The sequence below is a fragment of the Coturnix japonica genome, chromosome 5 (assembly GCF_001577835.2).
Source record: "Coturnix japonica isolate 7356 chromosome 5, Coturnix japonica 2.1, whole genome shotgun sequence".
NCBI lineage: Eukaryota > Metazoa > Chordata > Aves > Galliformes > Phasianidae > Coturnix > Coturnix japonica.
Window position 1 is genome coordinate 17,254,102 of NC_029520.1, and position 14,424 is coordinate 17,268,525.

A 14,424-nucleotide genomic window follows, 5' to 3' on the forward strand; every position below is an offset into this window, starting at 1 on the left:
GTTCCATTTTTCACATATGTTTAGCTGCAAAGTTTTGAGTGCCCACTTTCAAGCCAGCTAGAGTAGCAACAGATTTCCAGCAGCTTTATGAGTTTATACTACAGGTTCACCCCTTTTCTGCTGTGCTCCCCTTCTAGGAAACACTTAACACCAAGAGCTGCTTCTTTCCAGTAAGAAAGCTGTACAGACAGGGACTAAATAAGTGAAACAAAATTACTACCCGGGCAGAGTTTGCTTCTCACTTGATAGTAAAGTGGGGATTTTTTTTTTTTCTTTTTTAAGTCGAGTAATCTAATACTGATAGGAAACAACACTTTCCACCTCCCCCCTTTGAAACTGTTGGCACAGCACACAGCAGCACCAGCCACTTCAGAAAGGGCTGAAATTCTCTCACTCACTCAAAAGGAATAAAACCAACAACAGAAACATCCCTTGTTTTCAGTAACCTCCATCTTTTTAGATCAGCACTATGCTGAAAAGCTTGCAATACCAAAAACCATTGGTGTTCTCTCAAAATCATCTTCTGCCTTGGTCTATCTGGACTACATCAGTACAACACAATAACAGATCTTTGATTGATCGCATCTTCCCTAATCCTTCACCTTTTGCTTTTCTACAGATTGCATCTATATTCTAGAAACAAACAGTAACCAGGTCGATTTCCTGCTGATAGGGACTTCCTTATCCACACCCCCCCAAAACAGAAAGCTCGTATATTTTCTCTTCCCCTTTACTAGTCCCTGTTTCAGAAAACCTAGTCCAGAAATCTCAATATCAGTGAAACAAGCAAAAAAGAAAGAAGGTGCCCCCTCTTTTTTAAAAGTTCAAGTGAATCCCTTGATTTTTGGCAGGCTGCTGGTAGCGCTTCTTAAGCGCAAAAGAAGACTACCCCTAATTTAGCATATATGCCCATAAACAGTTACTTTCAGAGCTATATGTGCCACATTAAAAGATACTCTGTACCTCCATGACCTTTCATGGCAAAACAAGAATGAAACTTGTCAGATAAATGCTTGTAAAAAGGACTCCTATACGCTAAAAAGCTGAAAAGACCAAATCTCAAGAAGTGAGCAAGTAAATCACGTAGTACCTGAAAGTAATCGGTGATGAAGGATCCCAGTTCACTCTTCAGCAGCCGCCTGTAGACAGAAGGAATGCATTCGTGAAGTAACAGCCATTGCTGGTCATTTCTTTCAAGATTCACACTTCACTACCAGTCATATCAAAGTTGCACGTGTGTCTTTTCAGCAACAATTAGATTTCTTTTACATTTAAGTATATATTCTACCAATGCCTACAAAAACAACTTTAAAATTATGAAGAAAGATTCCCTGTTTATAAGCCCTTCACCTGGAACAAACAGATAAACCACATTCACATCCCTGAACATATAAGAAGCTGGAAAATAATTTAGAAGTTCTTATTTAGTTTGAAGTTCATCTTTTTTCTGATATTTCCTTAATGAAAATCACCTTAAATTGCATTGAAAATAGCATCTCTCCCCACTGCAGTACTTCCTTTTCTCTTGGAAGTAGAAGGTGGGAGAATAAGTAGAGAAGCTATGAGGTAAACACGCAAGCAGCAGCTGTGGCTTCCCCATGGCTATTGCATAAAAACCAAAAACCAGAAAGCAAAGCATATTTCTCATGAAAACATTTGTAGAAATTTAGTAAGATGATGTTTACATACGTGCAAGCAGAAGCCACTCAACATATACTTCTGATTAAAGATGGCTGGATTTTAAATCTGGCTGGTTTAAGAGTCTGGCTTTTCACCAAAGTTAAGTATCATCAAAAGTGCTCAAAAATAGCATTTGGGACATCCAGCTCTCAGGCTGGGTTCTTACTAAGAAGCTACAGCTCTTTTCTCAACTCTTTGGTGAACATAGATCTTGACTGCAATCTTCCTCACCAAGCACTCTGCAAAACTTCCACATTTATTCAGAAAGCACAGAGGTACCTTTACATCTTTCTCAGATGAGTTACACTCACCCCACCCATCTCGAAGTACATTTTTATTTCTGCAAGATGGAGAGAGCAGATAAGTCCTTGAGGGCTGGTTTGTGAGCTGTTCTTCTACTGGCTTCAGAGAATCCCGAGGGCTTTTTATTAGCTAATTTGCCAGCCCTAGCAGGACATTTGCTCTCTCAAGTGGACCATCCCACCCACCCCTGCAAACAAAAGCATACACTCCAAAGAGAACCTGATGGGTTCTCCTAACTGTGACCAGGCCACTCCTTGTGTCCTATATTCCATCTCTCATTGGCGTTTCTGACACTTCCTCTTGCTATAACAACTTTCAGAGCAATTAAAAAAACAAAACAAAACTGTGAGTTGTTATCAAATCACAGCAAGACAGAGACTTGGTGAGAGTAATCCAGAACAAGAAGTTACCAGCTACTCATCTCCTAACTCTGTCATTACTGCCCAAGTTTAAAACTGTCCTCATCTCCCACTGTCAAACAGTTAAGCACTGTGCAGAGTCTGTAGCTACTAGAACACTGCATTGCTAACTTCCACTGATGAGCTGAGTGGAGAAATACAAGGGATGACAATGCACCAGGTCAATCTAATGGCACAAAAGACATAGCTGTCTGATGGGCTTGGTTTCTTGCCCAGCGTCAGGCCAGAAACCTCATACATGCTGCACCAATGTTTAGTTGAGTGCTATATCAAGAATCACAGGTGCAAAGCTACAGATGCATATGCAAACATGCAAGCACTTGCATGCCTTTTGCTCCTTAGACTAATTTGATGAACGGCTTGAATGTTAAAATAGCCTGTTTGGAAAGTAACATTCTGAGATGTGAGCAATGCCGAGGGCACCTGTAGGAACATTTATTTCAAGGTGAGAGCTTCCAAGTGCTGCCTGTAAGTGAAAAAGCTTTCTTCCCCTCCCACCACCATCACTTTGTACACTAAGTGCACAAAGCATACAAATTTCACAAAGAATTTCTTGTTTTACACCCAGCTCTTGACAGTCCAGACTGACTCTAGCAGAGCACGATCCAGCCACAGGGGCCAACCCCATCCAAAGGGGCTATTCTCTCCAGATTAAAAAGCAGGGAAGGATTACGGGCTTGCACCAGTTCAGGAAAGTAGGCTGAAGCCACTGCAATGAGCAGCAGCCTAGGAGGCAAGTCACAAAACCCAAAGCCAGTCTTCAAGTACGCTACGGGCTGTGGGTTAGGGTGTTTCCAAAGGCTTACGACATTTGTTTTTCCCTTTCACATACAGAAATCCTCATCCCATAGAGAATTAATACTGCTTCAAGTACTTAAATTTAACTTGAGGATTTCTGCCTTGAGCACATTTAAATACTGTTAAAGCATAAGACATTGCAACTTTATGAAGCTTTTACCTTGGGACCAGATCAAGTAGGACAGAGGCTCATGTCCTGCATTTATTTTGACAGTAGGGAAAAGGGTAGTTTGCTGCTCAGTATGTTCTTGGCTTCAGCAACCACTTGATTTGGCACACAGCAAAAACACAATAGGGATGGGGTAAGCATACAAATGTGGAAGTTGAGACCTATATGACAACATTCATGATGGATGAATATGGATGTAGTGAGTAAGAGGAGGAATAAGGAACTACAGTTGTCAACTGTCAATATTCCTCATAGCAGCACTTGGAATCAACTGCTCTGTACTTGCCCTATAATCCTATCTATCATTAACTGAAGTTTCCAAGTAATCAGACTGAAACCACAGACTTGCTTAAAATAAAATAATAATAATAATAATAATAAATAACAATACTTCTATCACCACTATTAGACTTCTAGGGTTTTGTTAATCTTCTGAGTTAGTATTTTCTGGTCTTCTTCTGAAATCACTATAAAACTTCTATGTGAAATGCTGTATTTTACTGTGGTTTTTTTTTTTTGTTGTTGTTGTTTAAATGCTCTATGGTTCTGAGAAGCTTGATTTTAGAGAAAAACTGTGACTGAAAACATTACTACTGTTATGAATGCTCTTAAAGAAATGGGGGAGGGAAAAAGGCCTAAGAGGAAAATCCCATAGAAGGGGACAAAATCCTTGTAGTCTAAGTCAATAAATATTCTTTATTTGTCAAAGCTCCACATAAATCAATGAAACGTTATCTAGAATCCCAAATACCCTTCAAACCAGCCTGAACTTTAATATACATGCTTAAGTTCTCTCCTACCCATCCATATTTCTCCCACCAGTCTCCTCTTGCTGCATTTCTTCTTGGGAACAAAGGCAAGGAAAAACCAAACAAGCAGCAACAAAAACCCCTTCCACATGCATTTCAGCAACTTACCTGATATTTTCATTGAGGGTATAAAGTTCATTGTTCTGCAAGCCTCCCCCTTTAAACACATTTATCACTGCTGTTTGAACACTGCCAAAAAAGAAATGAGACAGTACAACATCCATAAATAATAGCTGCCAGTATGATTTAAGCACAGAGCAACATGAGATACTCACCAAAAGCTGAGTGGTTAAAATGGAGTGGGAAAGGTTAATTGCACTTAAATACTTCCACTTTTTGTCCCTCAAAATCATAACTCTTGTTTACCTATATCTCCCATGGGAGACAGAGCAGAACTAATCTTAAATTGCACTCAGAGTAAGCAAAGGAAAGTTATCACCAGGACACTTTTCACGAAGAACACATTCACAGGAGATACACCTTTAAAAAAGAACTGGTTGAGGAATCTCTGATATGTGCTGTTTGCTGTTAGCTATAAGGACACACAGATTCTTAGCAACATCTGCGAAACACACCACATTGCATTACCCAGAGATGCTGACAGGACCAGCTGAGCCATCCAGTTGGCAACAACTGGCTGTGCTGGAAGACCTTCTGCAGCCAGCATCAATCAGGCCCATCTTCAAGCCTTGTTAACACATATAAGGTGTGGCAACAGCTGTTGCCGGATACTGTAATACTTTTCTGATATACTTTTCTTTTTCAGTGCAGAGGAAGTCCTGAAGTGACAGAATGATTTAGCAGCTGTAACAGCTTGCCACAGCCAACAAGAGGAGATGCCATTTGCTTGATAGATGTTCTCTTCTGTAAACACGCTCTGCACTTGTGCACTTCAGTAACCTCAGCTTTCTATCCTAGCGTAACAACATTATGCATTTGCTGGGCTACATTTGTGTGACATGAGTAAGAAGAACTAGTTTAGCAAGAGAAAGGGGTCTGCAGAGCACAAAGATGGTGCAAGATGGCAGAAAGGTGGGAACACCTGATTTTAGTTGCAGCAGGCCATCTTCACCCTACGCATCATTTTTCCAGTGGTCATTGCTGCATGATATGCACTGCAGACAGGATTTGACTGTCAGTATGAAACTCTATTAGAAGTAGGAGCCACAAGCTTAGTAGTTACCACAGTTGAGTTCTTCTGATAAAAGCTTCATAATATGCAAATAAATTCCTGCTATGCATTAAGAAACTGACCTTTGTTACACTAATAGTTTTCCTAAAACATACTGAAAAAGTGGAACTGTGAATATGGATCAATTCTGTCTTACTTCAAGACAGTACCTCTGAAAAAACATAGACTAAAAAAAAAAGAAACTGGCCAAAAATTACTAAGTCCGATTGTCACCTCTGCAGAAGGTTAGAATGCCTGCAAACCTCAGGCATGCCAAAAACTCATTCAGGCTTATAGATAATCAAGCTTAGCCATAAATAGCCTGAAGTACAAAGATCAGTCCCACACTGTAGGTGCTGCTCACCTGTTCCACGCTGAGTTGGAGCTGAGCTGCAGGGCCTGCCGAGCTGCCTGGAAACGTGGCAGGTCACTGAGCACTGGAGAGCTCATGAAGCGAGGTCGGGGCCTTCTGAATGAACCCATCTTGTGCAACTGGAGAGCAAAGGATGGTGCTATGGTGAAACCCCCAGTCATAGGCCTGAACGGAGTGGAGTGGATCTATCAGAAAGCCTCTTCTCTTGAAGGCCCAGGTACCTATCCTCACAGGCATCAACAAGACTTCAAATCCAAGGACTCAGCCTGCAGTGAAAGTGAACAATTAGTCTCAGACTAGCAGTTCCCCACCACATGAGGCTGTGATACTGACTTGCAATAAAAATAAAGAAACTGGAAAGTGTAGAGAAAGAAGAAGAGCAAGACAGAAAGGGGAGGACAGAAAATAGCCTATCACACTAAGAACAAACTTGGGCAAATCTTCAGGAACTCTTCAACAGCAGCAGCTTTTCCCCCCTTAAAGAATGACGCAACACAGCCAGCCAGAAAAACAAGTGTGGTTTCTCTTCCCATTTCAGTTAGCAGAGATGCAAGAACAGAGGTGTCTAAGCCATTCCCAGAGGCACTTTACAAATACCTTCAAATAGAGTTGCTGTTCAGCTAAGATAAAGTAAGAGAAACTGGAGAGAAATATTTCACCAGAACAAAGAAAAGGGAGGCAAAATTTGATCAACAAAAGAAAAGACAAACAGACATACCCTATGCTTTTTTTCCAGAAGCATTATGCAAGAGAATAAAACTCATTATCAGCTTATTAATAATAGTTACTGTAAGGAGCTTCTGCAAGAGAGCTCTGACAAACACATATTTTGAGAGTTAGCAGGACTGTTTGGGTTGGTTAATTTTCATTTTATAGGGAGCCAATTGCTGTCTGTATACAAAATTCTTGTACTTTCCCTTCTGATCATCATCTCCATGTAGATGAATATGTAGCCCCAAGTGAACCACAGAAACAGAGTAAGTTAGAATCAACTTGGATAAAAACCACAAAAAAAAGCTCTGGCAAAGCTGCTGCACTTCAGAATCTTCCCACTTCAGACAAGTACAAGCAGCAGATTCAGTTGGCAGTTTGAAGAACAGAGATGTCAGAGAAAAAAGAGATGGGAAAAAAAAATAGCTGTATAACCAAACCGCACATAGAAGATGTAAAGCAAAGCCTTCTCTTTTCCACGACATCTGCAGCATGAGGTGAAAAAAAGATATGATCAGCTAGAGCTATACTGTGTATTTGCACCGTGCTTCTAATTTAGCTAGTGCTCAGCTCCAGGAAATTCTTCACACTCTGCAAACCTTAACTAACCATTTGACATGTAGAAGAGCAGCTCTCTTGCCACCCAGCCAGCCCTGCTTTACATTCAGCTTATCACCTGCCTCCTCCTTGCCTTGTTCTGGTCAGCCAAGGAGGCCTAAGCAAGCCCTCAGCTCTGCTGCAAACACCAAGGCCCTGCCACCAATGGTGTTACAGGGGAAAAACACAGAGCAAACACCCTGCTTGCAGGACACAAAATACATGGAACTATTATTACTATTCAAGAAATAAATACACCTAACATCCACTCATGAGCTGAATGCAGTTCAGACAGATCTTTAGACAACTCTGCTGTCTCTAGAGATGACAAAGGCAAGACATTCATGAAGAAAGCTGAGCCCTAACATGTGTTTAACAGACATTACCAGAAAGGACAGCAAGCTACAGGTTGGGCAGCTGGTCTGCACCAATTAGAAAAAACACACACCACTATAACATTTACAAATAAAGAATAAATTTTAAAAAAAATAATAGAACCAAATCGCTGTCTTCTGTTTGCCTCTTGAAACAGTATTCTGTTCATTTTACACTGCCCACACAGAATCACCAAGGTTGAAAAAGACCTCCAGAGATCATCTAGCCCAACCACCCACCTATCACCAATATCTCCCACTAAACCATGTCCCTCAATACAACATCTAAATGTTTCTTGAACACCTTCAGGGATAGTGACTCCACCACCTCCTTAGGCAGCCTATCCCAGTGCCTGACCACTCTCATTGAGAAGTAGTATTTCCTAACATCTAACATGAATCTCCCCCGGTGCAACTTGAGACCATTCCCTCTAGTCCTATCTCTAGTTACATAGGAGAGGAGGCTGACTCCCACCTCACCACAACCTCCTTTCAAGTAATTGTGGAGGGAAATAAGGTCACCCTTGAGCCTCTTCTTCTCCAGAGGGAACAATCCCAAGTCCCTCAGCCTCTCCTCATAAGGCCCGTTCTCCAGGCCCCTAAACAGCTTCACTGCCCAGTGTTTTCAATCTCCTAGCAATTTCTCTACTGGCAATACTAACCACATCAGAAACTGTCAGAAGAGAAAAGCTGCAGCACCTCGGAGAGCTGAGGGCAGACTTCACTCATGACACACTGAGAGGTACCTGGGGGGCAGAATCAGCATAACAGATATTTCTCTTACAAAACAAGTAATTGTACCAATATTTGCCACCATCAAGTCCCAAAGCTGACAGTGAGAAGAGCTGAATGAGTGACAGCTGACTTCACCCAGCAATAAACTAAAACTACTCTTTCAACAATTTTTGTACAGGGAAGAGAACAGAAGTTCTTCAGAACCATATAATGAGAAGTGTTACTTTAGATCAGGCATAGACAGTTAACAGGTCTAGAAAGTGGTGGTTAAGATGCCTGTGCTAACCTTTAACCCTCCTGTCAGTGCTCCAAGCACTGTAACTGCATACAGTACCTTATCCCCAGCAATAAAAGCCTTCTATAAAGCTGTATTTGTATTAACTTGTTAAGTTGCATGGGGAAAGTTTAAATTCAGAAGTGCAAGTAAGGAGAACAAGCTTTGTAACTTAATATACAGATACTTAAATTTTGCATAGGAAGTCCTTTTGCACATACTGCACAAAGGTAAAACAATGCCATCACAAAGGTCTCTCCCAGACTTGGTCTTTGGTTTTACGAGCCTGATTCCACAGCAGCAGAACACAGGGCCCCATGACAAATTTCCTGAACGCTTCCTTCTTACCAAGGGAATATGCTTGCTTCTGCTCCTGGAAACAGATACATTGTTTTCCTTAACCCTTGCTAAAGTTACCCAGACAGATAATAACAAGGTCCTGTCTGTGATGAGCATGTAAGATGATCCTCTTCCCCATTTTTTTCCACCCCAATCCCATAGTACTGAAGTGGGATTGCAGACTAAGATAACTTTATTTTAGATTTTCATCAGGGATTTAAGAAAAGATCATCAGCTTTTAGGCCAAATCCAGAGTCTGAGTTTCACTTCTACAGGATTCAGAGAAAGCAACTTCTCCTAGTTTACCTAAAAAGGTAGCTGTTACACAGCAGTTATAGCATGCTTCCTTTCAATACAAGCTAGCCACCAGAAGAGTATCAAGTACAACTGATTATTGTGTTATCAGAACTGAAATACCAAGGTCTGTGAGAATAACCATCCCCACAGCCTACTTAAAACTATTTTCAGAGATTCAAAAAGCCAGAGGTAAGAGAGCATGTGCTGGAAAATTACTTCTGGCATGATGTATTTGCATTTTGCAAATCCCATGCATCAGAACATAAAACAAAGCCCTCAAACCAGACCCCAGTCTTACATAATTGTTCTGCAATAGCTGCAAAGCACTCCATCTCCACAGCTCCTTCAGATCAGATTTTCTGTTCCCACTGGAAGTTATACCAAGAACAAGACACCCTTGTAAACACTGCTTTGTTTCTGCAGGAGAGCTCCATCAGCAGTTTGTCAGTAATGTCCATGTTATGCATTCAGTAGTCTGCAATTTTTTCTCATTTTTTTCTTTCCCTGAGGGAAACTACCCTTGTGCCTGGAGAGTTATTAATATAGGTTAGTCAGAAACCCTTGTGGTTTTAGGGCTATTTCAGCTAGTGGGAATGAGAAGCGTTATGCAAAGCACTGAACACATTATAGAACAGTTTTTCTCTTTAATATGCCCTGAAATGTCTTGAAGATTTACACAAATATTCTTCCCCCAGAGGCCTTCAGTCCAAACTCCTTCACATCTCCTCTTCCCAAGATTAAATTGTTTTAGAAGACTATAAAACAAAACCTACATCTAATGATTACAATCCTACTATTTATCAACCACAGAGAGAAGAAAGGCAGCAGTATGCCAGTGGTTGCAGCCACCAAGCTGTACCCTCTCTCTTATCATCAATCATTAAAGAGAAGAAGAGCTGGAGGCTAAAACTCAGATCTAGCACAGGAGATAGCGCCACAACAACATAATCTCCCACTGCCATGTGCTCCAACCACCGGGGAAACACTTGGGGAGGCAACAGAGCCAAGTTGTTTGCTTGATTACAGAGGACAGCCCGCACTTCTCTCACCTAATGACCCTGCATTTCTCTTTTTGGCAAGCTTGTTTTAACTCAAGGAGAGATGTGTTTATTGTTCTTCCTCCTCTTCTCTTGATCGTTTTTTCCCCCCATTTACTTGTGATTATCAGCTCAAATCAATGTAGATATTCAATCTGTTCTTTCAATCTGTTCTTATTTTGTCCATCAAACAAGGTAGATATTACCTGTACAAAACCCAGGTCTTCAAACATGCAAATAACTGAAAGTTAGAAGATAGCGCTGAAAATTGGGGGTGTAGAGCTGGACTGCGAGTCAATCTGACAACAATGTAATTTTATCCACTTCTAATTCGTCATATCTGAGTAAACACTATATAGATTAATTGGAATCTTTCAACAGAAGAATCAATCAAGGAGACAAATCTTTTTCCAGCAAATACTTGTGGATATAGATATAAAAACCATACAGTCAAACTAGGATTCTTTTATCCATTGGCTTTCTGCTAGCCATGAAAATAAACAGAGAAACCACTATAAAGTGATTTAATGAAATGACTTTTTCCTTCCAACAGACCAAAGCACCTGTGACTGGTGGAAAAAAAAATAAATTAAAAAAAAAATAAAATCAAGATCTGCCAATACACCTAGTTTAGTCTCTGCTGAAGAGAGAATAACCTATAGAAAAAGTTGGCAGCACTTCCTCCAAATCAGGGATCTTCTCAGTAATCCTGAGCCAAACAAACAAAAAGCCCCCTTCAACAAAGAAAGAGACCATTTTAAATGGTCACTGATGTCTGGTTTAGAGCAACAGCCGCCAATGCAAGCAGCGGGGCACCAAAAACTACAACTACTTTTGCTTTTTAGAGGGTAACTTGCAGTGGTACCACTTCACATTCACACCAAAAAGCAACTTCAAACCAGATGGCAATGCAGGGAAGGTGAGGAGGGAAACCACATGAGGCTCCATTCATCCAAATAAATATTCCCCAGATCTCCTGAAATACCACAACAAAGAATGAGAGATTATCCAGGTATAAGAGATGTCTTGCCATATGAACATTTTTAGTGGTAGAAAACTAGTGTCTTCATAAAAAAAGATATGTTTGCCCATTTTCTACTTCTTTGTATACTCTATGCAACTGTGACATTGATGACCTGTGAGTCTGGATTCTGCATCATGTGACAGATTTTTATTTTTTTGTAATGATTTTGAGTATGAAACAAGCATAAGTTTAAGAAAAATGCATTAGTTATTCCATAACTAAAAATATTTCCTTCCTGGATAGCGTGATCAGAAGCCATATCTTACATACATTAGAGTTACTGAAATCAAGAGTCTCAGCAATAGTTTGAGGGCAGGCTGGGGCCCAATCTCAAGGCATAGCTCTTCCTAAACCCCTTATCTTTCTACTCTTTCACAACTTTGGAAATCTGACTCATGACGGCTTTAGTTTCTAACACACAACCCATCGAGAACAACAAGAACATCAACATTGGCCTTCATATTCTGGATCAATTCACAAACCAGGGAGGCAAAGTACAGATACTTTGTCAAAGGAGCAGCCACTCGCACAAGGAGCAGAACACCTTCAGATGTGCGTATGCTACTAGTAGGGGCACAGTCCTTTCTAAGAGACCATCCAAGGTCAGAAAGATAAATGGAATGGTGCAAGGCCAGCATTTCGGTCTGGCAGTTTCATCAGTAGGATTGATTCATGTTACAGCCTTCAGGAAAGAGCTTCTTCCCCCATCCCCCCTGCATATAATTGCCCCTTGTTTCTGAAATCCCAGTGACAAAATCAGCTCAAAAACATTGTTATTAAAAAAAATAAACAAACAACAAGAAAACCCTCTGCTTAAGCTACAGTCCAGGACTGCAGACCATACCTCCACTTGGGAACAGGATCTGTGCAAGAGGAAGGAACATGCTCCACCAGCACCTCACCGGGCTGTCCAACAGAAGAAAACAAGTTGATCCCTCAGTCTCTCAGTGCACACTCCATGCCAGCTGGTAAACACAGGGCTTCAGCCAGCTAAAGCACATTACCTGCAGCCCCACCACACACCTCCTGCCATTCCCTGGCTGCCCCCAATGCACACAATGCCAAGTGTTGAAGGGACACTTGCCCGCTCCACACCTCCAGCCCACCCATCCCACAATAGGAGAAAGCCCTGAGGCAGACCATGCATGTTCAGCCCCATGTGGATGGGTTGATCAGCCCTGCAAAATGCTTTTTTCATCAAGAGCTCTAGGAGGATTATTAATAAAGAGAGTGAAAAATCATTATCTCCATTTTCTGGCTGAGGAAATGAAGCTGCAAAGCCAGCAAGATGACTCACTCAGGTCTTCCACCTCCCAAGCCAGGATCCTACCCACCAAAAAAAAACTGAAACAAAAATACGCCTCTAAGCTCCTTTAATGAAGCCCTTTAAAAGAATTCCATTGAGCTGTAAAGAGGCAGATCAGATTATTCCTTATTCTTCTTTTCAAAGGTAGCTCAATACCAAAAGGTGCCAACTTTTTTATTATTATTATTATTTTACTGGGCTATCCACTATGAAGGCACAAACTTTGAGGCCTATAAGTAATCTTAAAGTGTTGAATCTCCACCTATCCCTAATTCAACTAGTTGTTAACTATGGAGATGAAGCATATTAGGGATAAAAAAAAAAAAAAGAGAGCTCTTACAGAATACGGGAATAGAGCCCTCCCCAGTACCATGTCAACCCTCTGATATGCACCCATATATCTGACAATTTTACTACTATTCTTTAGCTACCCAAAACAAGATCTCACTTCCCCTAAATTACATCTACACACTAAACTCCTTCTGCATACTTTCTTCCCCCAGCTGGGAATCTTGCCTTTATTTGTTACATATCCCAAACAAATTAATAAACAGAAGGATCTCTCTAACTGGGCTTTAGTAGCAGAGCTACATGGCAACAGAAAAGAAATTCAGTGGTTTCCACTTAGTTGTGCTTTGAGTTCTTGAGGTTAAAGTAAACCTGAAACTCAAAGTGAAACTGTAGCCAGATTGAGCGGGGAAAAAAAACAACATAAAAACCCCCACACTTTTGCCTATATCCCATCCTGGGATGAGATGTTTCTCTGTAATTCAGAGACCACTGCAGCCCTTTTGGAGTTCATGGAAGGTTAGAAGGAAGACTAATTCACAATCATACAAACATGAAGACATTTCCCTATAGAACAAAGCATGAAGATGGCACTGGCACAGTGCAAGCCAGTTAAATGAGAATAAAGAGATAAAGATTATATACACACACATGAAAAACCTCAAACTATTACAGCCTAAAAACACAACTGATTTAATAGCAAAATAGCAATCTAAGGGGTTCAGTACCTAAAGCTGCCCATCAGTTCTGGTTAACTTCATTTTGATGTCTTCAAGTCTTAAGCTCTGTTGACTACCAGAATGTCTTTTAATGAGCACAACTACACTGGAACAAGCCTCAGCACAAGAACACTTTCCACCAGAAAAAAAAAACACACATAAATAATAATTTCCTTCCACTGTTTGGAATAGCATTTAGCAGATGCACCAGTTAGGGCACCTCTCCTGGATGGAGCGAAACAAGCCAAGAATGCATCACTAGAATGACAACAGCATGAGTAAGCTATTGGACTTTTTACGGTACAAAAGGCTTTAAGATGGAAATGACAAGTGTGTTTTCAAACACATGAACTAAACTTTCAGCAGCTTCAACCTGTTTCCAATAACTCCCCAGTAGCATTTGCCACAAAATCCAGGAAATGCTTGTGTTAACTCTTTCAAAGCAAGTTACAAAGTACATTGAGCAGTCTGCAGGGATCAGAGGAGTTTTGCTTAGCAGGTGGAGAAGCTGTGTGTGAAAAATAAAAAATAATAATAAAAAAAAAAGATGTAGCTTCTCACCAAATAAACTGGTCATATTCAGTGGTTACACGAGCAGCAGAACTGGAGTGCTCCCTCTGGGTTTCACATGTGCAGGAAGGGATAACTGTACTTTCAGAACACTGCAAGTAGAATGGCTATCATCTTTGTGTTTTCTTGCACTTCATACATATTCCTTTTTCTCTTTCCCCCCCCTTCTTGTTTTCACATTTCCTATTGTTATTATTAAAAACAGAAATACACTCCTTAGATTGAAACCTACGACTACAAAACACAGCAGTTGAGTAGCTTGATTTACATGGTAGCCCAGCCTCGGCCACCTCTGGTATTACAGGGTGTTTGCCAAAGTCTTCAGTACAGTCTTCCACACTCTGAGTTACACTTACTTCTATCTAATGGAAGAACAGGTTGTTACGCCCTGCTGAATAAGCTCTGGAGTCCAGCACACAGTCAATCAATGT

At 40.8% G+C, this 14,424-nt stretch overlaps 1 protein-coding gene across 4 annotated transcripts in view; it reads right to left on the reverse strand.

Moving 5' to 3' along the window:
* Positions 1-14,424, reverse strand: part of PRR5L (proline rich 5 like) — a 51,385-nt gene that overhangs the window by 20,675 nt on the left and 16,286 nt on the right. For all 4 annotated transcript variants that reach the window (XM_032445095.1, XM_015864217.2, XM_015864216.2 and 1 more), the window contains 3 exons: positions 5,714-5,988; positions 4,287-4,367; positions 1,091-1,139 (listed from right to left, as the gene is read on the reverse strand). In XM_032445095.1, the coding sequence (XP_032300986.1) occupies positions 1,091-1,139; positions 4,287-4,367; positions 5,714-5,883 (300 nt within the window). In that variant the 5' untranslated portion in view covers positions 5,884-5,988. The remainder of the gene's footprint in view (positions 1-1,090; positions 1,140-4,286; positions 4,368-5,713; positions 5,989-14,424) is intronic.